Source organism: Myiozetetes cayanensis, unplaced genomic scaffold (assembly GCF_022539395.1).
Source record: "Myiozetetes cayanensis isolate MyiCay16 unplaced genomic scaffold, myiCay2020 scf21, whole genome shotgun sequence".
In the NCBI taxonomy this organism is placed as follows: Eukaryota; Metazoa; Chordata; class Aves; order Passeriformes; family Tyrannidae; genus Myiozetetes; species Myiozetetes cayanensis.
Window position 1 is genome coordinate 1,484,477 of NW_026087423.1, and position 27,874 is coordinate 1,512,350.

The 27,874-nt window shown below is 52.0% G+C and overlaps 2 protein-coding genes across 4 annotated transcripts in view; one reads left to right on the plus strand and one right to left on the minus strand.

Annotated features, from left to right (window-relative positions):
• MTMR3 (myotubularin related protein 3) overlaps positions 1 to 27,874 on the minus strand; it is a 137,071-nt gene that overhangs the window by 85,473 nt on the left and 23,724 nt on the right. The window lies entirely within an intron of this gene.
• On the plus strand, positions 193 to 27,863 carry ASCC2 (activating signal cointegrator 1 complex subunit 2). Of its 3 annotated transcripts, none has more exons than XM_050318257.1 (19): positions 193 to 296; positions 2,468 to 2,563; positions 3,872 to 4,030; positions 4,364 to 4,534; positions 6,371 to 6,500; positions 8,363 to 8,430; positions 9,776 to 9,886; positions 10,809 to 10,921; positions 13,302 to 13,376; positions 13,921 to 14,028; positions 15,661 to 15,729; positions 16,407 to 16,481; positions 16,829 to 17,015; positions 17,546 to 17,760; positions 19,275 to 19,394; positions 23,172 to 23,393; positions 24,956 to 25,067; positions 25,475 to 25,551; positions 26,283 to 27,862. In XM_050318257.1, exons 2-19 carry the CDS (start codon positions 2,483 to 2,485, stop codon positions 26,449 to 26,451), a joined length of 2,262 nt encoding a protein of 753 aa, XP_050174214.1. In that variant the 5' UTR covers positions 193 to 296; positions 2,468 to 2,482; the 3' UTR covers positions 26,452 to 27,862. The 3 variants fall into 3 exon arrangements, with proteins under 3 accessions (XP_050174214.1, XP_050174217.1, XP_050174215.1); XM_050318260.1 differs by having other exon boundaries at positions 224 to 405; positions 26,283 to 27,863; XM_050318258.1 differs by lacking the exon at positions 193 to 296 and having other exon boundaries at positions 4,426 to 4,534; positions 26,283 to 27,863.

Genomic DNA, 27,874 nt, shown 5'->3' on the forward strand with positions numbered 1-27,874 from the left:
GCCCGATCCCGGCTCCGTCCCTGGGATCCACGCCGGGCCCGATCCCGGCTCCTGTCCCCCGGATCCAGCCCCGGACCCAACCCCAGCTCCTGCCCCGGCTGCACCCCGGGCCCTCTCCCCGCTCCCTCCCCCGGTGCCGGGCCGGTCCCTCGGCCGGGGCGGGGCTGCCTCGGTGCCCGCCCAGCCCGGGGAGTTCCGCCCGCTGCCGGAAGAGCCGCTCGGCCGCGGAAGCGCCACGGGAACAGTGCCGGTACCGGGACACCGAGGGACTGGGACACTGCGGGACCCGTGTGCCGGTACCGGGGCTGGGACAGGGACCGGGGCTGGGATGTCCCGTGTGCCGGTGCCGGGACAGGGACACTGCTGGACCCGCGTGCCGGTGCCGGGCTCGGGCGGCTGTGGCGGGTACGGCGGGGGTTGGTGGCACTGTCCGGGCACGCGGGACAGGGCCCGGCGCGACAGGGCCCGGGACAGAGGGACATGGCCCAGGACGGCGGGGGCGGCAGGGCTGGGGTGAACTGGCGGTGTCTGGGACATGGGAGAGCTGGGGGGGTTCACCTGGAGGAGAGAAGGCTCCAGGGAGACCTGAGAGCCCCTTGCAGGGCCTAAAGGGGCTCCAGGAGAGCTGGAGAGGGACTGGGGACAAGGCATGGAGGGACAGGACACAGGGAATGGCTTCCCACTGCCAGAGGGCAGGGATAGATGGGAGATTGGGAAGAAATTGTTGGCCGTGAGGGTGGTGAGGTCCTGGCCCAGGTTTCCCAGAGAAGCTGTGGCTGCCCCTGGATCCTTGGAAGTGTCCAAGGCCAGGTTGGAGCAACCTTGGACAGTGGGAGGTGTCCCTGTCCAGGCACGGGGTGAAACAAAATGGGCTTTAAGGTCCCTTTGCACCCAAACCACTCCATGAATCCATGACGAGCCCCAGCAGTGCCCTCTGCCAGCTGTGCCACAGTGGCTCCTGCAGCCCCAGCGGTGTCACCTCACCCTGGGTGTCCCCACGTCTGTGCACCTTGAGGGAGTGCAGGACAGAGAAGAACGCCTCTGGCACTGGGAGCATAAGTGTCCCTGGCAAAAGTTGGGTTCACTGTGTTCTTTGTCAGGGCTGTTTGGCTTTTCCACTGTGCCTGAAATCACAGGGCACAGCGGAGTAATCGTGGGCTTATAGTTCAGACCAGAGTTCTTGAGTGGGGAACAGCTTTATGAGGGTGATCAGGAATGGTTCTCTGTGTTGAGGATATTTCATACTCAGGTTTCTTCTGTTCTCCAGCTTAATAAGCTTTTGGCCAGGGGTCTGTCTCTTCCAAGATGTTTTTGACTTGGACTGGACATTTGGATGCCTGGCAGGCTGGCAATGAGACACTTGGCATGTTTTTCCTTGTTGCAAACACACCCTTCTACGTGCAGTTCTCGGAATGACTCTAGGAAAGTCAAGTGCCAAATTAAATACATGACCAGAACTGAAAACCAGCTCGGCTTATTCTGCTGAAAAGTTTTGGTGTTGTTTTTCCCCAAAGAAAATTTGTATCTTAAAAAAATTGGAATGAAAAGTGTCCCTCTCTCACTCAGTGTCTAAACTGTGACCATGATCCTGAATCAACTGTTGAGCTGTATGGACCCTTCTCTTGTTTTAATTGATATTCTGCCCAATCAGTGTGGCTGCATTAATTGTCAATATGAGATGTGTGACCTTAGGCCTTAACAAGAGCAGAACTTTTTAGTATCATTTTGCAGAACTCAGTTCTAACCCCCCCCCACAAGAAACTAAACACAAAATATGAAAGTTGCAGGTTATGTCTGAACTTTTTTAACATACCTTCTCTTGAGTTACTCTAATATTTGACTTCCAGCTAATTTCTGAAAATCCAGTTGAAACATTTCTGAGCCCTCAAAGGCTGTGGGAGATGAAGCCACGGGTTTGGGAGCACGTGGGAATTGGCAGGGGCAGGGAATGCTGTGTGTAGGCTCAGCCTGGGTGCCTTGTCTGGGTGAGTGCTGAGTGACTCTGCCTCACAAACACCAAAAATACTCTTTGAACAGCCCATGCAGGCTGTGTTTGGATTCCCTCTGCAGGTTGTGCTGTCAGGAGATGGACTGCAAGTGTTAAAAGAAGCTGCAAAGGCAGAGAGTTCCTCCAGCACCCACATTTAAATCTGCAGTTTCCATATTGAGCCGTGTCCCCAAATGCTTCTTGTTGTCCTGGAAGGTCCCTGTGCTCTCCCAGTAAGGAACAGGGATGAAAGTACAGCACCAGGTTTCTCCTGGGATTCCCTCAGGAGTCCTGGGTGTTCCCTCAGGACTTGGCCTTTTGGTGGGCTATCAATTGCTGGGTGTAAATTGCTTTGCAGAACTCTGTTTCCAGCCACGGGGGTGTGTGTGTGTGTGTTAGAGCCAGGCTGCAGCTTCTTTTGTTGTGCTTTTACCTGACTGACCTTGTGCCTCCTGTGCTGCTTTTGTTTGCTGGGGACAGGACCAAGCCCTCAGGATGCCAGCACTGCCTCTGGATGAGCTCCAGCTGACAGAAAGGGATCCCAAGACAGGGAAGCTGAGAACTTTACCAGCACTGGTGAGCTCTGCTTTTCCTGAAAGGCAAACAAGGACTTGAATAAATAATTGCCTTGTGTTGAGACTCCGGCAAAACCACCCCTTGGTCTCGGGTAGGATGAAATTTGCTCAGCTTGTCTGTTAAATAAATCTTTTTTTTTTTTTTTAAATGCAATCAGATAACTGAAATTTCATTTACCCACCATAAAAACCAACCAAACAAAACAAAACACAAAACCCAAACTTACTCTGTTCAACACCTGTGGTAAACTGTGTTTTCCCAGATCTGCTCTTTTGAGGGACAGAATTGTTAGCTGATTGGTGATGTGACCTCTGCTGCAATAGAGATGCTCGAGGAGGTTTTGAAAGCCCTGCCTCAAGTTTAGCTCTGGGCTGCAGCTCTGGGATCAGTCCACTCATGATCTCCCACCCTCTGCCTTCAGGTGGATGAAATCAAAACATTAAACCCACAGTAACCCATTTCTCCCAGAAATAAGGCCTGAAGAGAACCTTCTGGGGGTGTTGCAGGAGTGGGACCATGGGTGCTGCTCCACCCTGAGCACACCCGTGGGATGAGGCAGAGCTTGGAGCTGCTGCTCGCTGTAATTGTCCTTCTAAGATGGGAGGATCTGGGCAAAGCCTGCTCAGTAACCCTGGGAAGGAAAGTGTTTCTTTCTGTATTTGGTGGTTGTGTCAGTTTGAGTTCATGAAATATTGTGCAAGAACCAGTTCAGAGGAAAAAGAGAGAGTTCAAAGGCTTGACATTAAGCTCCTGCTGCTTGTTCTGAAGGTGTGGGAGGATTGCTCTGCAAGGCTTTGGTTAATAGAAAGCAGGGAGCAACAAGACAAATTATCAAGGTCTGGAAATACTGCTGGTAAATCAAGATACAAACCCCACTGCCTTGAAGGGTTAAAAAATGGGAAGTCACCAGGGAACTGAATGTTCCTGTCATCAGGAACTGTGGGGATGGCACAAGGAGTAATGGGCTCAAACTGAAAGACTTAGGTCAGATACTGGGGAGAAATCCTTCCCTGTGAGGGTGGGGAGGCCCTGGCACAGGTTGCCCAGAGAAGCTGTGGCTGCCCCTGGATCCCTGGAAGTGTCCAAGGCTGGGTTGGACAGGGCTTGGAGCAACCTGGGCTAGTGGAAGGTGGAACTGGATGGGCTTTAAGGTCCCTCCCCAGCCACACTATTCCATGATTCCATGACCTCAAACTGCATTAAAATGTAGCTTTGTGTTTCCTGGGATTCCCCGAGCAGTGCAGGTGGTAACTGGGTGTTCCCGTGGCCTGCTCTGGGGATTTAATTCCGTGTCTTTGCTTTCTGCAGCACCCAGAAGTCAAGGCAGATCGGTCGTTTGTGCTGTACAAACCCCCTCCTGCCATCAGGGACCCTGCTCTGCTGGAGGAGTTCCTGGAGCGAGCCAAGTTCATTGCAGATGACCTCAACTGGCTTCTGGCGTTGCCTCATGACAAATTTTGGTGCCAGGTAATCGTTGTTTGGTGGACGCTGAAGGCAAAGCATGAACGTGAAGGTGCCTGTTGTAAAAGCCTTGAGCTTGAAATCGTTTCCATAGAGATTTGGTTGTGCTCGTTGTGTCACTTGGAAAGCGCCTTCATTTCAATTACTGCGCCTTGGAGTGCAAAGAAAGTATTTCCCCGTGGATTTTCCATCGTGGATTTTAAGGGTTTGCTTGTATTTGATGGGAATCCTTTTAGCACTTTTTAAAGTGTTTTTTTTGGATTGTTTTTAAACTTAACTGAGCTGCTCGTGAGCTCAACCTACGAACGTGTGAGATTCCCTTGTCTCTCCTTGTGCCAGGTGATCTTTGATGAGACCCTGCAGAAGTGTTTGGACTCCTACCTGTGCCGTGCCCCCCGCAGGTTCGATGGGGTGTGGCATTGCCAGCCAGAGGTGGAAGACGTGCAGAAATCCCTCCATCGCAGCGTCTTCCTCACCTTCCTCAGGATGTCCACCCACAAGGAGTCCAAGGTGAATGCTGCTTTGCCTCCCAGGGCTGTGTAGCTTGGGGAAAAAGGGAATCAGAGAAAGGAATCCTGTTTCGTCCTCGCGTGGCCGGTGGCGTTTTTATCGGTCTGATTTTCCGTGTGAAGGTGGCAACACTCAGAGCTGAAGTGTCTAAACTGTGCAGTGATTCCTTAGCTGATTGCCTGGATCTCCTTCCTGAGTGGTAGTTATCCATGTGTGGTGGTGGGATAGGTCGTGGTAAGAGGAGAAGCATCGAGTTGGCCTCGGTGTGGCCACATGGAACAGGTTCCTGCGTGTTCACTCCCTGGGTGTCACATCATCTGTGCCCATACCTGTCTGTCCTGAACCTTCCCAAGTTTTGGACACACAGTGAAATTACTCTGAGTTCCTGTTTTCTTGGCATCATCAGGCATTTGGCCTGGAGAAGAGAAGGCTCCAGGGAGACCTGAGAGCCCCTTGCAGGGCCTAAAAATGCTCCAGGAGAGCTGGAGAGGGACTGGAGACAAGGGATGGAGGGACAGGACACAGGGAATGGCTTCCCACTGCCAGAGGGCAGGGATAGATGGGAGACTGGGAAGGAATTCCTGGCTGTGAGGATGAGGAGGCCCTGGCCCAGGTTGCCCAGAGAAGCTGTGGCTGCCCCTGGATCCCTGGAAGTGTCCAAGGCCAGGTTGGATGGGGCTTGGAGCAACCTGGACTGGTAGAAGGTGTCCCTGCCCATGGCAGGGGATGGGATGGGATGAGCTTTAAGGTCCCTTCCCACCCAAACCATTCCATGATTCTATCATTAAAGACATACTCAACACTAATGGTGTGAGTGCAGCTCCCATCAGGAGCTGTGGAATTTTCTCCAGGCCTTCGGGCAGGACGGATGAGGCACCTTGTGTTTCAGCAACTACTCCCCTGATCTCCTCATTGCTCCAGGATGTGTTATGTGGGGATACATTATTTAGGAAAGGGCTCGTGGTGGGAGCTGGAGGACTGGGACAGGAGCAGGTAGAGGGAATGCTGGATCCAGCCACTGGCACCACTTCAGCAGAGGCACTCAACACCTCTGTGGGGTCTTTCATTCCAGGGTCTGATTAAATCTCACCTCTCCAAGAGGCAGGCAAGCATCTGAAACCATTTTATAGCTGAGTGATCTGAGGGGAATGAATGGTCTGTTGTCTCACAGGAGTTCTGGAAACTGGACCTGTCCCTCTGCTTCAGCAGGGAGAATGTGCCCTGCCTTTCACCAGAACTGAAAACATTCTCTCTCAGGGGCAAATTGGGCTTCTGGAAATCCAAAATCCCGTTTCAGATGTTTGTTTCTCAGCGTCAGACCTTTCTTTCATCTAGAATTTTGGAAGAAATTCCCTCAGTGTGACGAGTTTTTGGCACAGTGTTCAGCAGTCAGGGTACAGAGCTGCAGCTCCTGGGCCTTTCTTCGAGCTTGTTGCTGATCCTGTGATCTCTGGTGCTCAAATTCTGCTCTTTCAGGGTCCAAAAACCTCAGGCTGTGACCTGGGTGTGTTCTGTGAGTGCCAGTGAGGCTGTGCCTGTGCCTGGTCACTCATTGCTGCTCCTGAGCTGTTCTGTGCCAGCTCAGCTGTTTGTCCCCAGGCTGGGGACTCATGAACTGCAGGGGCATTTCTGGTGTAACTTTTGGGTGGATTGATTCACTTCATGGTGAAGAAATCAGTGGCAGTGGCAGGCAGCTGGGAATGTGGGAGTGGATGTCTCCACAGGAGCTGTTTCAAGCAGAGGTTTTTACAGGTGTCATTGTAGTGCTGGAGTTACCTCAGAGCAAGGTGTGGATTATCCTTTAAATTCTGTGTTGTTTTTTTTTTTATTTTGTAGGATCATTTTATCACTCCCTCTGTCTTTGGAGAAATCATTTACAACAACTTCCTGTTTGACATCCCTAAGATTCTGGACCTCTGTGTGCTTTTTGGGAAAGGAAATGGCCTCCTGCTCCAGAAGATGATTGGTCAGTTAAAGCCAAGGAACAACTTGTTGCACTTACGCTTTTCCTTACTTGAATGACAAGTGGGGTTTTATACTCTGAAAATTAATTGTTCAGCAGCAACCAGAATGTATCATTTCTAGATCAGACCGTGCTTTTCTTTATTCCTGTGCACTTCATTTATGCCAAGGAAATGTCATGTCATGCCTTGCTGCCCCGAGCTGGGCTCTTGCTCTTAGGCTCGAACCAAGGCTCAGTCCTTTCCATGCCATTGTGAGCAGAATGTGGGGGCTCTGAGAAATCCTGGAAGGGATGGGAAGGAGCAAACAGCTCCTGGGCAAAGAGAGAGGAGGTTGGGAGATGGGGCACAGTCCAACTGCTCCTGTGAGTGCTTCTGTTCCCAGAGCTGGGAGCCAAGCGAAACGCTCAGCGTGAGGCAACCACTGCTCTGTGCAGGGGGAGGACTCCAGTCTTCAAAGCAGATATTGATGTATTCAGTGCCTCCAAACCACAGACACTTCAGAGTGTTGCTCAAGCTGTGCTTCTCCCTGGGTTTCTCTGCGTGCCTGGGTGGCAGGGACAGCAAGGAACGGCTCAGCCGAGGGTGCCAGAACCTGAGGGATGAAGATGGAGCACATTGACTTAACTTCTGTGTTTATCCTGAGCTCCCTTCACGAGGGAACTGCCTGTGATCTTTAAGATCACCTGAGCACAGCTGGAAGAGTATCCAGGCTTGGATTAAGTGAGCTCTTCTTAGCAAACACTCGCCCACTTTGAATGAAGCTCATGGGATGAAACTTTCCCCTTTCTTTGGTAGCTATTTTTGTCTCATTTCCAAGCTCACTAACAAGACAAGTGTTAGAGCTCATGTGATGCAGGCAGATTTCCAGCCAGAAAAGCTGAGATAAACCTTTGCATTTTTAATCCCCTTATCCTTTTTTTTTTTTTTTTTTCAGTAACTTCTACTCTAAATTCCTCTCTTGAGCCTCAGAGGTGGGAAGAAAGGCTTGACAAGATAGATGGATCTCTTTGAGATGTGAAGCTTAGATTATCTGGGGTTTAAAATATTCCAAAGAAGACCTGAGTGTATGAAACCTCCTTTGAATTATGCTCTGGAGTGGCACACAATAATTCTGCACACAGGTGGCCAAGGATTTGCCCACCTGGTTATTTCATTATGTTGTGACAATGATGGCACGAGCAGTTCTGGGGTGTAATTCACACCTTCATAAACTTCAGGTTCTTCTCAGGGTTTAAATTTTGCTGAAACTCGACTCATAACTCTTGCCCAAGCTCTGTCCTTGCTGGAGAACTCTTAATTTTCATTGTCTGAGCAGTAATTCCCAGGAAAATAGGAGCCTCAGTGCTTAGTGAGGATTTATGGCACGGCATTACTCAGTGGAGTATTTTGTAAAGATAATGGAGCCCTAGTAATGTAATAGCAGGTGTTACTAAAGCCTCATTACCTTTAAGAAATATTCTGCAGCACATTTTCCAGTGTGTGCTGAACTGTTATCAGTAATTAAAAGTCAACTCCAGTTGTCAAATAAAGGAACTGGGGACGTTCAGTGATAGTATTTGCATTATTCATCGATCCAGCCCCTGGAGCGTGAATCACCTGGCACCTCGTGTGCTCTGCTCTCAGGAGCATATTCCCACTGCTGCATCTCCAGTGGCACTGGGAGCTGATGGAGCAGCTCTTTGGGAGCAGGGCCTGTGCTTGGGCTGGAGATTGAGCTGGACCCATGTCCTGTGTGGCCATGGGCTGTGTCTGGGGGTGTCAGTAATGTCCCAGGTCCAGTGTCCCAGGTACAACTTCCTGGTGTCAATTTGCTGGTTGGTGTCAGTGCCTGACCTGATGGAAATGGTCTCCTTTCCCTTTTCAGAAAATATCTTCACTCAGCAGCCAAGTTACTTTGGTGACCTGGATGAGACTCTGCCCACTGTCCTCCAGGTACTGCTTTCCTGCTGGGATTTCCTCTGGAACTGTGGCCAGGCTTGGAGAGTGGAAGGGAACAATTGTAGGCAGGCAGGCAGTTCACAGAATCCTGGAATACTCTGAGTGGGAAGGGACACCCAAGGATCATCCAGTCCAACCCCTGGCCCTGCACAGACACCCCAACAATCCCACCCTGTCCCTCAGAGCGTTGTCCAAACCCTCCTGCAGCTCTGGCAGCCTTGGGGCTGTGCCCACTGCCCTGGGGAGCCTGTTCAGTGCCAACCACCCTCTGGGGGAAGAACCTTGCCCTGAGATCCAACCTGCCCCTCCCTTGATTTTGCTATTGCTCCGTTTCCCTGGTTTATGTTAATGTGTCTCAGGGAGGTTTTGAGCCTTTGTCTAAAACCATTACTGGGTGACTCTCCCATCACTTTCCCTCAGCTTCTGGCCTTCCCTGCAGTGAATCTCAAGGAGTTTTCACTGGGCAGTTCAGGGGAAGAATTAAACTTCAATCAATAGAAACCATGAGAGGTAGTTGGACACAGTGGAGAGGGATGGGGATAGCACTACAGGTTCAGGAGTAAGGGAGGATCTGGTGCAAGGGATGCTCTGTGGCCGTGCAAAAGCTGACAGGAATAGCTTCCCACTGCCAGAGGGCAGGGAGAGATGGGATACTGGGAAGGAATTCCTGGGTGTGAGGGTGGAGAGGCCCTGACCCAGGTTGCCCAGAGAAGCTGTGGCTGCCCCTGAATCCCTGGAAGTGTCCAAGGCCAGGTTGGACATGGCTTGGAGCAACCTGGGCTGGTGGAAGGTGTCCCTGCCCACAGCAGGGAGCAGAACCACATGATTTTTGAGGTGCCTTCCCACTCAAACTATTCCATGATTCCACAATTCTGTATCATTTACCCCAAGACACCTATGATGTCGCTTGACTTTTTGGAAACCCACACTGTTCTTTTTTTTCCATGTGTTAAGAAACTGTTAGAGGTAAATCTCAGAGGGGATACCACACTTTAAAAATATCGTGGGAAACAAGACCAAACCTCCAAATGAATTACTGGGGAGGGCAGCAGAGATTTCATTTGCCTTTTGTGCTCTGCCATATCAGAACAGTTTGCAGAAGGGAGGTTTTGGTAACCATTGCAGCTGGCAGCTCCTCCCCAGAACCTCTGTTTATCACCAAGAACCCCAAAATCTGCCCTGCCAGCCTCAGGGAGGAGGGCAGGGGGGCTTTGGGAATAGCTCACAAAGAGGAGGGATCACAGAAACAGTCCCAAGCTGCATTTGGGATGGGCAGTGACTGTTCCCAGGGGAAAGCGTGCCTTGTTTGTGTTAACACTGCCCTGTTCTCTTGGTTTAGGTGTTTAACAACATCTTGCACAAGTGTGGTTTGCGGTGTGAAGGAGCCTCTGCTGAGCCCCAGAAGTTGGAAGAGAAAGTCAGTGTGACTGCGGGGAACATGCCCCTGCAGGTAGGGCTACCCCTGCCTGGGCTGTGCCCCTGTGCTCCTGCAGCCTCAACAGGGAGACCTGTTCCCAAATTCTGTTTGATTCCCAGATCCTGTTCCCCAAAACTGGTGGCTCACACAGCACGTGGTTCCCCGTCGCTGTTTCACTGTCACGGGACGTGGTGATCAAACCTTCCCACCCTGAGCTGGTTGCTTTGCCCGTGTCCATGTCACCCACATCCCTGGGAAAGGATGGGGGGGTTTGAAACTTTGGAACCCTTTCTGCTTAACTGGCTCATAAATGATGGAGCAGAATGTCTGACAGAAGTGTCCCCCTCACCCTGGCAGGGGTCAGAGCTGGGTTTTTTTCCTTCAGGAATGTGTGTTTAACCACAGTGTACTTTAGCTGTAGTTAATTCAGAGGGGTTTTGGGTGCTGGGGGCTGTACAAGGACGGGCCCCTGTCAGTGAGAGTGGTCTGCAAAATCTTAGTCATTCAGTTTGTGTGTGTGGGGGGTTGTTTCAGCTGCCCTGGAAAAGCACCTTGCACTGGACCAGGCTGCTGAAATCACCCCTTTGATTCCTGTGTCTCTGTTTCCCATGCAGTGCTTCCAGCTATATGGAGAAGGGTTCCATGTGTGGAGGGTATTTTGAGGACAAAGCCACTGTCCAGAACAGGATCTGATGAGAATCCCTGTAATTTCACAGGATCTTTAATGAAAGCAAGCAGATGGGATTGCATTAGGGATCTTTGAAGGGTTTAGGAGTTTGAAGGAGTCTAGGAGGCTGAAGGAGAGATGTTTTCTCTGCTCCCAGACCCTTTAACAAGTTTATAGTTTAGACTCTGCAGTCAGGAAAAGGGCTGGCCTGAACATGCAGCATCCCTGTTGGTGTTCCTGGGAGAACTTGCCTGGCTCTTCCCTCAGCAATTGTTCTTTCCCCCTCAGGAGCTGAAGGACATCGTGCTGTATTTATGTGACACCTGCACAACACTCTGGGCCTTTCTTGATGTGTTCCCCTTGGCTTGCCAGACCTTCCAAAAGCACGAGTTTTGTTACAGGTAAGTCCTGCTCTGCGGGCAGAGTGAAAACACTGAATGTGCTGCTGTGTCCTGTCCCAGTCCCTCCCTCGTTAAAAAAAGACAGATTTAATGCAGGGGCTGCTGGGTTTTACATACAGACAGGAATGCAGCAGAATAAATAAGTGGGTAAGGATGTCTACATTTGCTGTTGTGCATTCACCTTCAGCACTGTGAGGGATCCTGGGGCCAGGCATCCACGACGGCTTCGAAACCCAGCAGGACAGCGCTTGGTGTGCTCTGCAAAGGGTGCAGAGGGACGAGTTATGGACGTAAAGATCTTCCTGCTGGAGGATCCAAGCAAGGGAAGCAGGAAGTGTTTCATAGGGCTGAAAACAAGTGGGTTTGTTTGATATTACGCCCAAGTCTTATGGTAGAGAGTGTTACTGAGGTCAGGCAAAAGCTGAGTGCCTGGGAGAGGGTGACAAGGCAGCAGCCCTGTCACAGCAGGGCTGGCACTGATTCCCTGGGCAGCTCTAGAGCACAGTGGGGATGAGTCAGGATGGGCCCCAGGTCCAGACAGCACAGCCTATCCCCACAGAGGCTGCAGCTCCTTGAGTGGCACCTTCCCACAGTGCTCCAGGTGGTTTAAGCCCCCACGTCACCTTGTAGGGTCTTGCCTTCACCACCCATTGTTTAGGACTGAGGGAAGTGTTAATTTACTGTCCTTATTTCCCCTGGTTTGTTTGCTCAGTGTGAGCAAACACAGGTTTGCATCTCACTTTTGCTTGCAGTCGAGTTGCAGAGCTCTGAAGCCTTTAGGGGGCACAGGCTGAGTGACCTGCTCTCTGTCCTCCTCGGGTCTGGTGTCCAAGTTGGATTTTGGAAGGAGAGCAGGATGCTGGGCTGCTGGTGGCTCTTTGGGCTGGCAAACAGCACTGCTTCCATGCCTGGGCACTCAGAGGGGAAACCTTTGGCTTTTCATTCTCCTGTTGATGTCAGAGATGTGCAGAGTCTCCATCTCTGTACAGTGAGACAACATTTTCATCCTCAGTATGGCCAAATGGCTGGGACTTGGGAATGTGCAGAGGAAAGACTGATCTGTGTCCTCTGGGACCTCTGAGCTCAGCCAATCTGCTGGCACTTGCTGAGTCCTCTCCCCCACGAAAAAGTATCGACCAGCTCTGCTACATTTGCCTCAAGGACACTCATTTAGCATGCTTGGCTCTTAATGAGGGATGTGGACAGAATGTTCCTGGTGGAGTCCAGCCAGCCCTTCCTGCAGAGTGCTGGGAAGCGTTACCATCTCCCTGCTGGTGCAGCAGTGCTGGCTGTGATCTGGGAGGGCACCTCTCCAGGTCTCTTGGTGCCCTGTCCCTGAAGGGAAGGGTCTGTGTGCGCTGCTTGGAACGGAAACTGAGCCAAACTTGCTCTGGTTCCTCCCTGCCCCATCCCACTGGAACATCCTCTTGGGATGAGGGACACCTTCAGCTGAATGCCCACCTGGAGCAGAGCTGAACAGCAAGGCCAGTGAAGCTTGGTTGGAAATCATGTCCCACTTCTTGTGCAGTGCTTGGCACAGAGCACGAGGGCCAGGAGGATGTTGGAGGGGGTGTTTCAGGGTGGACTCAAACTGGGTTAAGTTTTGGGCCCCTCACGACACTGAGGGGCTGGAGCGTGTGCAGGGAAGGGAACGGAGCTGGGAAGGGGCTGGAGCAGCAGGAGCGGCTGAGGGAGCTGGGGGGGCTCAGCCTGGAGAAAAGGAGGCTCAGGGGGGACCTTCTGGCTCTGCAACTCCCTGACAGGAGGGGGGAGCCGGGGGGGATTGGGCTCTGCTCCCATGGAACAGGGACAGGAGGAGAGGGAACGGTCTCCAGCTGTACCAGGAGAGGGTCAGGTTGGATATCAGGGATAATTCCTTCATGGAAAGGTCTGTCCAGCCCTGGCACAGCTGCCCAGGGCAGGGGTGGAGTCCCCATCCCTGGGGGATTTAAAAGCCCTGTGGATGTGGCACTTGGGGACAGGGTCAGTGGTGGCCTTGGCAGTGCTGGGGGATGGTTGGACTCGATGGTCTCAGAGGGCATTTCCAGCCTGAGCAATCCTGTGGTTCTGTGTCTGTGTTGGGGATGTTTTGGGGTTGGGCAGATGGTTCTGATAAGTACTAGGGTGCTTTTCAAATGCATTTCTTTCCTACCTCTTCAAAGGCACCTCAGTGGTTTCCTGAGTGTGATTTCCTTCCAGTGCTGCTCTTTCTCGTGTATATTCCTGTGTTTTGGGGGAAAAAATAACAAAATGGGTGATGCTAAGGAGTACTGCTGCTGAGGAGGGTTTAATGAAACCAGCCACTTGATTTGTCTTTTGGTAAATGGTTTTTGGAACCTCAGCTGACAGTTAGTTACTGGTTTGTTCCCCCTTTCCACAGGTTAGCTTCCTTTTATGAACTGGCAATTCCTGAGCTGGAATCTGCAATCAAGAAGAGGCGTTATGAGGATAACAGGTGAGAATGACTGCAAGGGTTGGCCTTGGCTTTTCAGAGAGGCTTCCCAGGGCTGAGTTAAAAATTCACTTCATGCTGCTTTACCCACCCCTGGGGAGTCTTTCTGTCCCTTTTTATGCTGCCTCGAAGAGCTCTGAAGAGATGACACTTGTAATTCCACATTTTCCTGGGCAGTGGGGTGACTAATCGTTTCTTTGAGTGCTGTGTAAGGAGGAATTTGATGGGAGGTGCATTCAGATTGTAACCAAGTGTGAGAACAGGGATGATATGTCTGTGTACAGCTGGGTCTCATGAGAAGGCACAGGCTGTGCTGGTACTCTGGGGGTATCCTGTGTGGAGCTGTCAGGACAGCTGGGGGTTGAGAGGAGCTTTGTTTAGAGCGTGGATTTTCCTTAATGGCTGTGAACTGGCTCCAGTCTCTGGTCTTTGCAGCCAGGAAATGATTCTGCTAATGAAATCCCTCTTTTAGAAGGTTAACTCTGGCATGCAGGTGTGTTACAGGTTCTTGTGCTGCCACCAACAGTGTCTTTTGCTCTCTCTGAAGCGTTTTTGCTGATTTGTGGAGGAGGATTTCGCATTCCAGGAAGAAGATGATAGAAGCTTTTCACATCCTGATAAACCAAGTCTGTCTGCAGCCCATCTTGGAGAGCAGGTACTGGCACTTGGCTCTGTGCTCCTCGCCAGGTATTTGATTGCTGGGGGGGGAGAACTCATTTACAAGTTTATTGGAGAAAATGAGCAGATACTGCTGTTTGTCTCGGGGCTGCAGCCAAAGACTTGGCTGAGATCAGAATTCTCTTGTCCTGTGTATCAGGAATGTTCCAGATGAAGCTGTTTGGTCCAGAATCTCTGTGGTGAGCTGTGGGCCAAGGAGCTTTCCAACCTCAGTTTATGCAAATTCTAATTGTGAGTGTAGACACCTTGGCTGAGACCCCACAGAAGTGGTGCAGAGTTAGAGATCACTGAAAACACTCATTTTAAACCTGGATATTTATCTAGTTCTGCCTTTATCTAGTTCTTCCCCACTCCTGTTGGGAAAATTGTGAACTGATAGCCCTGAGTAATCTCAAAAGGAAGGCAAGTATAAACTATCCCAATTTTAAAGCAGAGAAAAGAAATGAAATGACCCCAAATTGTACACTGGGGACAGAGCCAAGAACCTGGATCCCAACTGCCAGGCCAGTGCTCCCTTGGGCTGGCCTCTCTTCACCTGTGCTGCTGAAGCTGGTGGAGGTTTCTGGGCTCTGGGACTCTTGCTCTGCTTGGATGTTTCCCCTGCTTTGATAGCAGTGGAACTGCCCAAGATGAGCAGTTTCTTTGTGGAATTCATGGAATCACAGAATATCCTGAGCTGGAAGTGACCCACTGAGGCCAACTCCTGGCCCTGCACGGGACACCCCCAGGAATCACACCACGATTCCTTATGGGATTGGATTTGCTTCCTGCACTTCCTCTGTGACCTGGACTTTATCCCTCAGTCTGTCTGTGCTGTAAATCCAATCCTTCAAGGAGCAGCAGCAGCCTTACATTTCCCCTGCTTCCCTGGGATTGGCTTTCAGTACCCACTGGAATACTGAGAGTATCAACAAACCAGAGTAACATGTTCAGACCCCTCAGCTGTGAGGACTACAAATACTTCAGAGGAATTAAGGGGAATGGCTCTAAGCTCAAGGAGGGCAGGGTTAGATGGGATACTGGGAAGGAATCCTTCCCTGGGAGGGTGGGCAGGCCCTGGCACAGGTTGTCCAGAGAAGCTGTGGCTGCCCCTGGATCCCTGGAAGTGTCCAAGGCTAGGCTGGAGCAGCCTGGGCTGGTGGGAGGTGTCCCTGCCCATGGCAGGGAGTGGAACTGGGGAGGTTTGGGCACTGTGGCCAGGGGTGCAGTGGGAGTTTGCTGGGCACAGGGGAGCACACACTTCCTGGGAGGCTCGCTGGTGTAATGCCAAGGCATGTAATAAAGGCACAATTACAAAGGCACTACACACCCTTGTCTGCTCACTGCAAGTCTGAGGCATCAAACTATTTGTAAAGCCTGTCCTGTAATTCTGACTGGGATACAGCTTTAGGTGTAGCTGCCTGAAGTGTTTGCTGAAGTCATAAGAGGGACTTGTTTCCATTTGACCCTTTGCTCCCGTGAAAGCCAAAAAGTGGCCTGGAATTTGTTTTTAACTGGGGTTTTGCCTTGGTGTGTGAGTGTGACTCGTTTGGCCGGTGAGGCAGAACGTGGAGCTTGTGCAGTGGGGCAGCCTTAGCTCTGAGTGTTCACCCTGCTGTGTTTCCTGCAGCTGTGAGAATATTCAGCCATTTATTGAGGAGTTTCTACAGATCTTCACCTCAGTGCTTCAGGAGAGGAGGTGAGTCTGGCTGGGAAGGAGCCTGAGGGGGAGGTACCTCCTTCCTCTCCCATTCCTTACCCCAGGATTGCCTGAGACAGCGTTATGAGGCTTTGGGGAGTTAGAAATCATTCCAAGTAGCTGGGAGAGCTGCAGTGAGAGGGTTTCAGCCTGCAGCGCCAGACCTCCTGGTAAAGGTGATGCCGCATGACACTGAGGAATGTTATTCTTCACTCTCTTTAATCCAGGCTCTCCAAGAGGAGAGTAGCAATTTAGCCATTAGCTCCCTTGACAAGTGAGGCTGTTATTAGTGACCTGTGCTTTCAGCTGGGGTGACCACGCCAGAAGGATGTTAAACACTGATGCTGGACATGCAAAACAAGTGGCAGAACTGGGAATTCCATCTCGTCCTCCTGGCTGTGCTGGCATTCTGAGCACGTTCACACCATAAACCACATTTCCCTGTCATGCAGCGCTGGGTTAACAGCCCCTCACTCTGAAGGGTGTTCCAGCTGGCTCGGAGGGCCTGGGGGGAGTGTTGCTGCAGTGTAGTGGGAGCAGAATCAGGCCTGGCAGGAATCCAGGACTGGGTGAGAGGTTCTGTGCGTTCCTACCTGAGCGCTGAGGCAGTCAGGGAGGCACAGCAGGGGTGGGAGTGGTAATTAATCGAGTTCAGCTGATTAAACTTGCGTTTTCAGATTTCTCCGTGACTATGATGAGCTGTTTCCCGTTGAGGACGATGTCAGTCTGCTCCAGCAGGCATCCTCCACACTGTATCCTCTGCTCCCACCTTGGGGGTTGGATTCCTTCACACCAGGGATATTTCCTCTGTTGCTACCTGTGGTTAAGCTGCAGTGGGTGCTGGAAAGTTTTCCCTTAAGAAAAAAAAGGGGAGAGGAGGGGCAGTTGTTTCCCAGAGAAGCTGCTCCATCCCTGGAAGTGTCCAAGGCCAGTTCTGAGCAACTGTGGCAGGGGGTGGGATGGGATGAGCTTTAAGGTCCCTCCCAGCCCCAGTCATTCCATGGGTGTTGATGGAGGGACAGGCTTGGGAGTCACTGACCAGCACAGTTACTCCAGCGTGAACAGGCACATCCAGGAATGTCCTTAACTCTGCTCTCAGAGACGAGACCAGGACAGCCTATATCCTCCAGGCAGTGGAAAGTGCCTGGGAAGGGGTGGACAGGAGAAAAGGACAAGCTGTTAAAGATCCAGCAGCACCAGCAGCATCTGATGGAGCATCAGCAACAGTGGAGAGCTGTGCTGAGGACGGGGAGGATGCAGGGGCTGCCTGTGCCCTGGAGGATGAGGTGGGTACAGCTTGGGGGTGGGGCAGGGCTCTGCTCTGCCTGCCCTTCATTCTTTGTGGGGACAGGCTTGGTTTGCTCGGTTTTGGGTGACAACATGAGATTTACTGTCATTTCTGACCCTCCCTGGATATCAGAGTAGCCCTACATGCCTTGGGAAATGAGAATGGAATCCACACCTGAATCCTGCTTTATCTCTCAGCAAATTGCTTGGAACTCCCGTGGCTTGGGCTTTCCCTTGCTGGGGATTATTCAAATACTGTGCCTCACCCCTGCAGTTCATGTGCATATTTTGAAATGCACAGCTCTGAGGAAGGGATTCTCCAGAGCGTCCTTGCTGGCTTGGGGACTGACAAAAGCCGTTGTGTGTTCAGATCCAAACAGCTGATTTCTCTTCTTTTGACTCCAGCCTTGGCCTTCTTTGTGTTTAAAGCTCTGATAGCCCAGACTGCTGCTCTCCCTTTGTTTCTTTGCTCTCCTGCCTGCCCTCAGCTGCTGTCCCTGCCCAGTAACCCCCAGTTTGGTACCCGCAGTGCGCTGGGGCAGCAGCCGCGCCCGTCGCCCGCGTGTCCGGTGTGGAGCTGGACTCCCTCATCTCCCAAGTGAAGGACCTGCTGCCTGACCTCGGGGAGGGGTTCATTCTGGCCTGCCTGGAGGAGTATGGATACAGCACAGAGCAGGTGATCAACAACATCCTAGAAGATAAGCTGGTGCCTCACTTGGACAAGCTGGACCGAAGGATGCAAAGGTGTGGCCCAACCCATGGTTGGTTGTTCAGGATTTACCACTGTTCTCACTGAGGGCTCAGCACTTGCAGAGCTCTGAGAGGGTGCAGGTGTGTATTTTTGGGCTGTATAACTGCACTGAGAGCTTCTCCTTGTCGCCTGCCAAGGAGTAGAACGTTCTCTGCTCAGTGTTTGAGTGGGGCAGGTTCTGGGCTGTGATTTGTGACAGGGACAAAATGCCTCGTACGTGAAATGCTCAAATGAGCACCATTAAAATTCCATCCCTGGGACACTGGGCTGGGCAACAGAACGTGTTGCCTTCAAAAGTCATTTAGCTGCAGAGTTTGGGTTCGTAGGTATGGAAATCCCAGGTGTCCTGCAGGAAAGGGCATCTTCAGAGGGGCTCATTCAGCTGCAGTTCACCCTGTGGGGTCAGATGTGGTTATCTAACAGGCTGCTGGTCTGTGAGGGAAGCTGGACCAGACAGAGGTTGGACATGGGAATTCAGACCCATTTTTATGTGTCCTCTGACAGACTTGCCAGGCTCGTCCTGCTTGCCTGTGTTGTATGAGGGGTTTAGAGCTGGTGGCAGGATTGAGTTGCTGGAGTCTGCCTGCAGCTGTGAGTGTGTTTTTGTGCTGCACCAGCAGTTCCTGACGGGGTGTCAGGATGTGAATGTGCTGTTTGTTCACATTTCATGGAGGAGTGGGCAGACTGTCTCGCTGTTGCGTTAAAGGGAAGCATCTTTATCAGAAAAACTATGGCAAAAAATCCTAGTTTTTCAACAGTCTTGGTGCTCCCGAGTCAGATCTGCTGACTTTGGCACAACTGGTGCTGGGTGGGCTTAAGGAAGGGTTGTTTTTTCTGCAAAGCCAGCAGTTAAATGAGATAGAGCTGGATTTTTTTTCCCCCCTCTGCCTTTTTCATCTTGAAACAAAGCCGTTGGTTCAATAGGAAATGTCCAATTCTGATCCCTGCTGATTTATAGGTGAGCACAGCAGCGTTTGCAGCTGCCCAGCTGAGCTCACTGCACACCAAAATCAATGGCAAAGAACAGCCTTTTGTCTCATAAGTTGAACAAACGTAAACCTGGAGCCGTAAGAAAGATTCAAGAAGGAACCACAGGGAGATAAATACCTTGCAATCAGCAGCAGCAAATTATTGGAATATTTTTCCAGCATGTAATTCATCATACTTAGTGTTTGTCTCTACTGAGTCAGTGTGGAGAGCAGGCAGTCTGTTGAATATTCCGTGGTGCTGCAGGCTTTGACTGGCTCTGAAAGGAGCAGGAGAGTTTCCTTTTGGCTTTCTGGGAGTTGCTTTAGTTTCCCCACAAGGGAAGGTTTGGAAGCTGCCTTGGAGCTCAGAGTAGAGCTGTGAGGTGAAGGGGTGGCCCAGAGCCACGGGGAGGGTCTTGGTGGGCTCTGGATGACTTTGGGACTGGCAAAGGAGAAACCAGGGGCTTAGGGAGGAGAGGATTTGGTCGTCCTCGCTTCACCTTTGTTTTTGTCCTCTGTCCCCTTGTTTTTCCTAACAGACAGCTGAAGCCAGACCCCACTCCCCTGGTCACCTCTCGCTGTAATGTTTTCCAGAATGATGAGTTTGATGTTTTCAGCAGGGACTCGGTGGATGTATCTCGGATACAGAAAGGCAAGAGGTGAGTGTCCTGTCCCTGCTCATTAACTCTGCCTGTCAGGGGGAATAAATACCTGTGAAGCTGCACATTTATATCTCCCACAAACCACCTGCAGCAGTGTGTTGGCAGGGGGTGAGGCTCTATCAAAACTGTTTCCCACCTGTCTGTCTGGGAAAGGAAAGTGAAATATGAGGGAGGGGGTTGGTTTCAGGTGGTGCTTTTCCTAATTGGCTTTGCTGTGTCTGCTGCTGGAGGTGGCTCTGCCAAGCTCATTTGTAATGGCAGGCTCTTGCTCCTTCGGCTTAATGTTGAACTTGTGCTGAACAACAAAACCTTGAAAAGGACCATCCCTGAGCCTGGGATTGTGACTCAGAGCTGAGAATAAATAATGATCTGGTTTAGAGCCAAGAGAAGCTTCAATATCCATCTACTTCAAAATCTGATAACACTGAGTGCCTCAGACACCTTGTGTTGCTCCTGCTGCCGTGAGCTCCCTGCACAAGGGCGTTTGGAGTCATGGAATAGTTTGGGTTGGAAAGGACCTTCAAAGGTCACTCAGTCCAGTCTCTCTGCAATGGGCAGGGATTTCTATAAAACCCCACCAGTTTTTACTTTGTTCTCTGCCCAGTTTGGTGTGTTGTGCCACACTCCATGCAGATTTAGGTGCTGGCTCCCCTTGATGTCAGCTCTGCCTCTGGAAGATGGTTCCCTTGTTTCAGATTCTTTTTGGTCATATCACAGAATCCCAGAATGGTTTGGGTTGGAAAGGACCTCAAAGCCCATCTTGTTCCACCTTCCACTACACTCTCGACACTATCTGTAACCAGCCAAGTGTGATCTCTCTGGGATGTATTTACACACAAAACAACTAAAAATCTGGCTGGAGTTTGAGCCCCATGACCACGAGAGCTCCCAGTTAAGGTTTGGGTTGCAAAGCTGCACCAACCTCTCAGGAGAAAACCACTTTTGTCCCAAATCCAGCTTCTCAGGGCAGTGCCACTGTGCTGATCCTGGTTTGGCTGGGCAGGAAAGGCATTTCTGTTCTCTCTGGCCAAGCCTTTTGACATGTGCCATAGGTGACAATTCCCAGACCTCACCTTTCTCCCGCTGGTGTTACCAGTGCAGGCAGGTGCCCTGTGCACAGCTGTGTTGGTTTATCCCTGTCTCCCAAAGCCTTCCACAGGTGAGCTGGGTCCTCCTGTCTTTCAAAGCCTGGGCTGGGTCCTCCCTGTCTCCCAAAGCCTTGCACAGCTGGGCAGCTGCTGCAGCAGCAGGACAAGGCCCCAGAGCCCCGGGTTCAGCACAGAGCACACAGGGGCTGGAATAACCTGCTCGGAGCTCCCTCTGCAGATCACTTGGAGAGCTCTGGGAGCTGTGAATGATCCCTGGGCTGGGCTGGGGGGCCCTGCTCCCACAGCACTGCCCTCCAGCTGTGTGGGAGGCTGAGCCCTCTCTGCAGTGGCACCATCACTCCTTGAGAAGTTCTCATCTCTCCTGCTGTAGTTAAGGGACCTCTGGGGTTTGCCCACTCACTGCTGCTCTTCTGGTGTCTTTTGGCCTCCCTCAGGCTGTGTCTTCCATTTCAGAACAGTTTTTATGCTGAGAACTCTCTGCAGGACCCCAGACACGTTGTTTCTGGTCTGAGTGGTTTGAAATGTGGATGTAACCAGCTGTGATGAGCACTGTACTCCCTCCACCCAAAGCTGACCACGTGTAACTCAAAGGATAAGCTGTGGTACCTGGCTCTCCAGGATTTAACACTCAGCACTCCAGAAATACCAAGAGTGTCTTTTCAGCACTAAAAATCCCCCTTCCTCAGTGCTTCTTCCACCAGCAAGAAGCCTGATGTTTTATCCAAGTGTTGGAGTATCAGGGCTCTCCAAGCTTAGTTTGAGATCTGCTTTGGATTGGAATTGTATCAATATTCAATTCTTTCTCTTTCTTTCCTCCTTCTTAATGCCTTTTGCTCACCAAATCTCTCGTGTTCAGCCTGTTGCTGAGCATGCTGTCACTGGAAGGGCCAGAGCAGGCTGGGTGCTGCTGCACTGGCCACTGGGAGCAGTTTGGGGCAGGGCCTGTCCTTGTGAAAGAGAAACCCCGGCAGGGTGAGGAGGGAAAGGAGCCTGAGGAGATGACTGTACCAGCACAGACTCTGCTGATCCTGAACAGGGATCCCACTTGTCTGTGCCTGTCCAGCCTTAGTTGTTTCAGCTGAGTCTGTCTCCTAAGTCAGAGCGTGTCCTGAGCACCAGTGGGGCCAGAGGAGCTGTCCCACTGTTTCTCCTGGGATTGGTGCCATTTCACACAGCTCTGCAGTCACCAGACCAGCTGGGCAGGAAGCAATTACCCAGTGCTGAATGCCCAGGGAGATGTTATCCCAGGGATCCCAGCCTGGGGATGTGTGAACTCACTGCATGCTTGGCAGGGCATTGTGCAGCTCAATGCAGGCCTGGAACGGTGAGTCATGGGAGAGAGGGAACCACATGGAGCTGCAAACTTCCTTTGTTTGGAGATTCTGAATGGAAATCAGGCTGCTTGGATCACCCCCCCCACTGCCTGGAGCTGTGTCACCTCAGTCTGTCCCCTCCTGAGTCACTGCCACTGCCCTGGACAGGTTATATCCACTGGTGCCTGTTCCTCCTGGACTCTGAGGGCTGCAGGTTGTCCTGGGAGTGCTGGACAGTGCTGGAATTCCTTGTTGTTCTTCTGTAAATATGTACTTGTCTGGTCTGAAAAACGGGACCTCAGAGCTTATGCTTGTGCAGCTCAAGACACTCAGAGCCTGCTCTTTAATACCTCTGATTCCTGCTCTTCCCTTCTCTGAAATGACTATAATTCACTTGCCTTCTAAATTTAAAACCCAAAGTCCTTGCAGTGCTCTGAGAGGTTGAATCACAGTCACTGGATTGCTCTTTGCCTCGTTAGCTGTGTTGACTCTCATCCTCACTCACGGTTCGTGGCTCTCCTGGTGCTCCTTGGCCACATTTCAGCTGGAGTAGGATTGCATTTGGCCTCCTGGGAAAGCTTCCTGTCTGTCTCAAAGGGTGGTGGTGGCCTCCAGTTCCTGCCCTGATCTGCTGGGGGATCTCCCCAGGCTTCTGGTTAAGGGTGACTTTGTTCCAAGCCAGGTGGGGATGGTTTTAGTGGCCAAAGAGTCCTCAGACAAATGACCCCACCGGGACCACTCCCTCCAGATTTGGGCCCCCCAGTACAGGAAGGACCTGGAGCTGTTGGAGCAAGTCCAGAGGAGGTTGATTGGAGGAATGGAGCAGCTCTGAGAGAACTGGGGTTGTTTAGTCTAGGGAAGAGAAGGCTCCAAGGTGACCTAATTGTGGCCTTCCAGGACCTGAAAGGAGCTACAAGAAAGATGGAGAGGGAATATTTACAGGAGCATGGAGTGCCTAGACAAATGGGAATGGGTTCAAACTGACAGAGTAGGTGTAGATGGGATATCGGGAAGGAATCCTTCCCTGGGAGGGTGGGCAGGCCCTGGCCCAGGTTGCCCAGAGAAGCTGTGGCTGCCCCTGGATCCCTGGAAGTGTCCAAGGCCAGGTTGGATGGGGCTTGGAGCAACCTGGGCTGGTGGAAGGTGTCCCTGCCCATGGCAGGGGGTGGGATGGGATGGCTCATTCCATGACTCTGTAAGTCAGCAGGGAAACAGGGGGGTTTAAGGAGTTCCTGTGGCCTTGGAGAAGAGACTTGTGCTGCTTCATCTTCCACTAAAAGAGGTAAAACCACCTTGCAGGGAAGGTTGTGACACCCTGCCTTTGTCTGTCCCTGTTCTGTGCTGTGGTGCAGGAGGGAGAAGGACACGACCAGGAGCCTGGTGAACGACAAGAGCCTGGTGCAGGAGCAGAGGGACAGGTACAGCCAGTACAGGGTGGTGGTGGAGGAGCTGCCCCTGGGCCCGGGGCAGGCCCAGCCCTACGGGGACTACGAGGACGAGTACGACGACACCTACGACGGCAACCAAGTGGGGGCCAACGATGCTGACTCGGATGATGAGCTGATCAGCAGGAGGTGGGTGGGGAAGGGGAGCTTGGTGGGAACTGTGTGGATTTGTGTGGATCCCACAAACCTGGGCAGCCTTTGGTTCCGTCCCTCCACGAGCACGTGTGTCCTCACAGCACCCTTCAAAGCACCCTTTGGCTGCTGCTGCTGCCTTCTCTGTGACAGTTGGGTCTCCCTTCTCCCGAGTCTTGCCTGTGCCAGGGTGTTCTCTGGCCTCCACTCAGCCATTGCCTCAACTCAGCAGCAAATCCAAAAGGAGAATTTGCCACTGTGGTGAAACTTCTGCCCATAGAAACCCCCCTGCAACAGGGGTAAAATGGGCCAGTTTGGATAGTCATTGTAGCTGGGCAACATCAAATGGCTGGGTAGCAAGGCAAAACTTCAAAATTTGGGAAATTGTACAACTGGACTTTTCCCTGTGACATCTCAGAGTGCTGACAGGTGGAATTCAGACCCTCATGGGCTGCTCAGCACTGTCAAAAGGACTGGCAGCTGCAGACAATCAGCTTTTAGGAAGCAAAGGATTAGTTTGGGGTGGAGGCTGAAGAATATTTGGTTTAGAAATGCGAGCTGGGGATAGAAAACACGTGGTTCAAAAGCTGCTTTAACACTTGTCTGAAAGCAGCCTTTTGAATTCTGTGTTAGGAGGATGTCACTGTTCTTAACCTGAAACCAAAATAGAGCTTTGGGCTTCCTTTGTCCCTCTTCTTCCCTCCTAAAGTGTGGTGAAGGTTCCATTTAAATCCTTTTTGTGGTTTGCCTGTTAGTGTGGCACCCAGGTCTTTTCCCCTGTTTCAGATGCTCACTCTCCCCAGGAACAATTAGTGGATGTTTCTGCTTAAAAACTGGATCTGTGGGCTTGAAATAACAAAGGCTTTTCTGGTTTTACATTTATTTCTTTGACAGTGGAATGGTGGGTCTGAATTCCAGTAGAATTTAAACACACACACACATAAATATATTTTAAAGAATAAAAGGCATATGGTAAATTCTGCCTTCACCCCCAGGCCTTTACTCTGCATGTCCAGGCTGATTCATAAATCCTGTTGGATTTCTGCAAGGATTTCCCCGTGTGAAACAGGGGCACAGGAATAAAATTCGGGCTCCATGGATAACCCCTGACCACTCCTAGAGGCTTTGGAGCACAACACTTGCTGAGCATTAATGTTTCTGTCTGGGTTTGGGGGCTCCTGACTGGGGAGCTAAAGCTTAACAAAGGATATTCCTAAAGCCCCCTTTCCCAAAGGAAGCAGTTGTTTGCTTGGAGAAATTCCTTGTGAGCTTTGAGGTTTTCCCTGACCTGCTCCCTTTTTTTTTTTTTTAAACTATTATTATTTTCAGTGACACCTTCATAGTGAACGTTCCCCAGTGAAGAACGTGTTCATTAATTACCCTTGGCACTGTGTCATTAGCTATGAGTTTCCTTCCTTTTTCTTTTCTTTTCTTCAGAAAAAGTCCATGAAATTTGTAGAGTTTCATTATTTAAAGGTGTGAGGCAAACCAGGAAGGTTCAGGGAAGTGCTGGTGGCTGCACTGTGTTTGTTGCTGACTGTTTATGTGTTTGTTCTCAGGCCATTCACAATTCCTCAGGTCTTGAGACCTAAGGGACAGGAGGAAGGACAGGATGAGGAGGAAGAGGATGAAGAGGAGGAGGAGGAGGAAGCTGAAAAGGAAAGAACGAAGGTGACCCTGACTTACCCTATTTCTTCCCTGCAGGGTGATGGGGAGCAGATTTTGGAGTGACTCTTCCAGCAGCAGCAGAGGAGGAGCTGCCGGGCTGTGACACCTCCCCCGGACAGCTCAGCTGCTTCCCGGGATAACCAGGCTGGGGCAGTGACACTTGCTCCGTGGAGAGCTTTAATCTGCTCTGTCCCACGGGCAGGCAGTGCCAGCAGAGCCCTCTGAGGGTCCCTGGGGCTCTGGGTGTGTGGAGGGGCCTCAGCCAGCGCTTGTGCCAGGCCTTGTTCAGAGTCCCGATTCCCGCAGGGATAATGGACCAGCATTAACTGTTCCCAGCAGAATCCCCTCCTGCTCTAGGAATTTGCAGGGGGCTGCTGAGTTTCCTGACCTCTTCCCTCCCTTCTTTGCAGGACCACTTTGTGCAGGACCCGGCTGTGCTGCGGGAGAGGGCCGAGGCCAGGCGCCAGGCGTTCCTGGCCAGGAAGGGGTGAGCAAGGATCAGCCTCAGGGGGGGATGAATCCCTGGCTCTGCAGCTGGGAGGTGCTTTGCTGCTGACTGCAATGGCTGAGGGTGTTGCTGCTCCTGACATTCCTCTACATCAGGGTCACCACCACCGTGGTGTGAATTTCCCCACCCGCCTTCTGCTTCACTGCTGGTGGTTCTATCCCGTTGAGTGGGTTGGCTTGTCGTGGAGCTGTGGAGTGGTTTGGGTGGAAAGGGACCTTAAAGCTCATCTTGTTGCTCCATGCCCTTTCCAACTTGGCCTTGGACAATTCCAGGGGCAGCCACAGCTTCTCTGGGCAACCTGTGCCAGGGCCTCCCCACCCTCACAGCCAACAATTCCATCCCAATATCCCATCTATCCCTGCCCTCTGGCAGTGGGAAGCCATTCCCTGTGTCCTGTCATTCCAGGCCCTTTATCACAAGCAACAGAACCCTTTGCTGGGCAGGATCTTGGAAAGCACAACTTCCAGAGTTCCAACAGCTCCTGCAGGGGTTTTGGGGCAGATTAAGGGCTGTTTTCAGTTGATGGGCTCAGTGTGTCGAAGGGCACAGTTGTTGTGTGGCTGATGCTGATCCTGGGCTCTTGTGGATCCCTGGGATGAGCCAAGGCCCGAGGGCTGAACTCCTCACCCCCTGGGTGTTTTGGGGGTGTGGGATTGTGTCCCCAGCTGTGCCGTGGGCTGTGCCATGATGTTGTTTCCTGTGTCCTGCAGGTACAAGCACGACAGCTCTGCCGTTGTTGGGAACGCCAAGGGCCACGGGCAGAACCGGGAGACGGTGCAGGAGCGCAGGAAGAAGGAGGCCAACAAGAGCACCAGGGCCAACCACAACCGGCGGGCCATGGCCGACAGGAAGCGGAGCAAAGGCATGATCCCTTCCTGAGGGACTCCTGGCCGGGCGTGGCACCATCCCCAGCCTCCTGCTCGGCATCCCCTGCGCTCAGGGGGCTGGATGTCGTGGTTCAGCACCTGGCGCTCCAGCTCGCGTGGAACGGCGTTCCCTGTGGGAGCTCTGCCTTTCCTGGGAAGGAGCAGGCCCTGAGTCTCTTCACTCGTGTGTGCTGGTGGCTGCACCCAATACAGGGGACAGGCTGTACCAGCCCCTCCTTCCCTTTTGTACTATTTATAATCCACAGAGTTTTATTTTCATACTGATCCCTGCGCCTTCCCTGCCGCTCCCGGGGGCTCCATGGCCTGCCTGGGACTCTGGGACAGCCCCCAGCTCTCTGCCCCACTGAAATGCCTTATTCTGAACTGGAGTCATAGAATATCCCAAGGAAGGGACCCACGAGGATCATCCAGTCCAACTCCTGGCCCTGCACAGCCCCATCCCCAAGAGTCCCACCCTGTGCCCCAGAGGATCATCCAAACCCTCCTGCAGCTCTGGCAGCCTTGGGGCTGTGCCCACTGCCCTGGGGAGCCTGTTCAGTGCCAACCACCCTCTGGGGGAAGAACCTTGCCCTGAGATCCAACCTGAGCCTGCCCTGGCACAGCTCCATGCTGGCAGGGAACTGCTCTGGCTGTTCCCACTGCCGACAGACCCCCAGGAGTTGAGGTAAGACCTTGCCATGGATTTCTGTCCCTTGAGTGAGGCCTGTGAAAACAGACCATGGCAAATAAATGATGGAGGTGTTTCAGTTGGTGTTTCAGGCTCTCACAGACAGGATTGATCTGTAACTCAGAGGAACCTCCACAGGCCTCTCAGTGCTGGATCTGCAGGTGGGGAAATTCTCTCCCTGGTCAGTGTTGGTTCAGTGTAATGAGATTTACCCACTGAGACTAAACATGCTGGGAAATGAGGATCCAGGCATGCCAAGTAAGATGCCAGTGGTGTGGAAATCCGGGCTGAAGGCAGCAGGTCAGAGTACCCTGGAGCTGCCTCCTCAGTAACCCCCATGAGGCAGTACTGCCCCAACCACCCTCTACTGTGGGAAGGCTGAGAGGTGAGAGGGACCTGCTGAGAGGCTCTTCCCGAGGGCTGCATTTTGTCAGGGAGTTGTTTCCCAGGCAGGGAGACACAGAAATTACCAAGTGACCTGTTTGTGGGGTGCTCAGATGCCACAGCAGTGGCTGCCACTCTACCTGGGCATCCCGGACTCACCCACCCACAGCTGGTGATAAAGTTGTCCCGGTTGTCATGGAGCGTTAGGATGTTTTGGAGTTCTGTCCCTGTCATGGAGATGAACTTCCTGCAATCAATTAGCCTTTGCTTTGTTAATTTACTTGGTTAATCTGCCCTGAGTGGCACCTCCCCACCACCCTGGAGCTGCAAAGGTGCCTGTGGCTGTCACCCCCATGCTGAGAAA

Coding starts and splice junctions, on each gene's coding strand:
- ASCC2 (XM_050318257.1), top strand. CDS start 2,483: ATGCCAGCACTGCCTCTGGATGAGCTCCAGCTGACAGAAAGGGATCCC. Junction 19,395..23,171: donor CGGATACAGAAAGGCAAGAG/GTGAGTGTCCTG, acceptor GCTGTGGTGCAG/GAGGGAGAAGGACACGACCA. Junction 23,394..24,955: donor GATGAGCTGATCAGCAGGAG/GTGGGTGGGGAA, acceptor GTTTGTTCTCAG/GCCATTCACAATTCCTCAGG.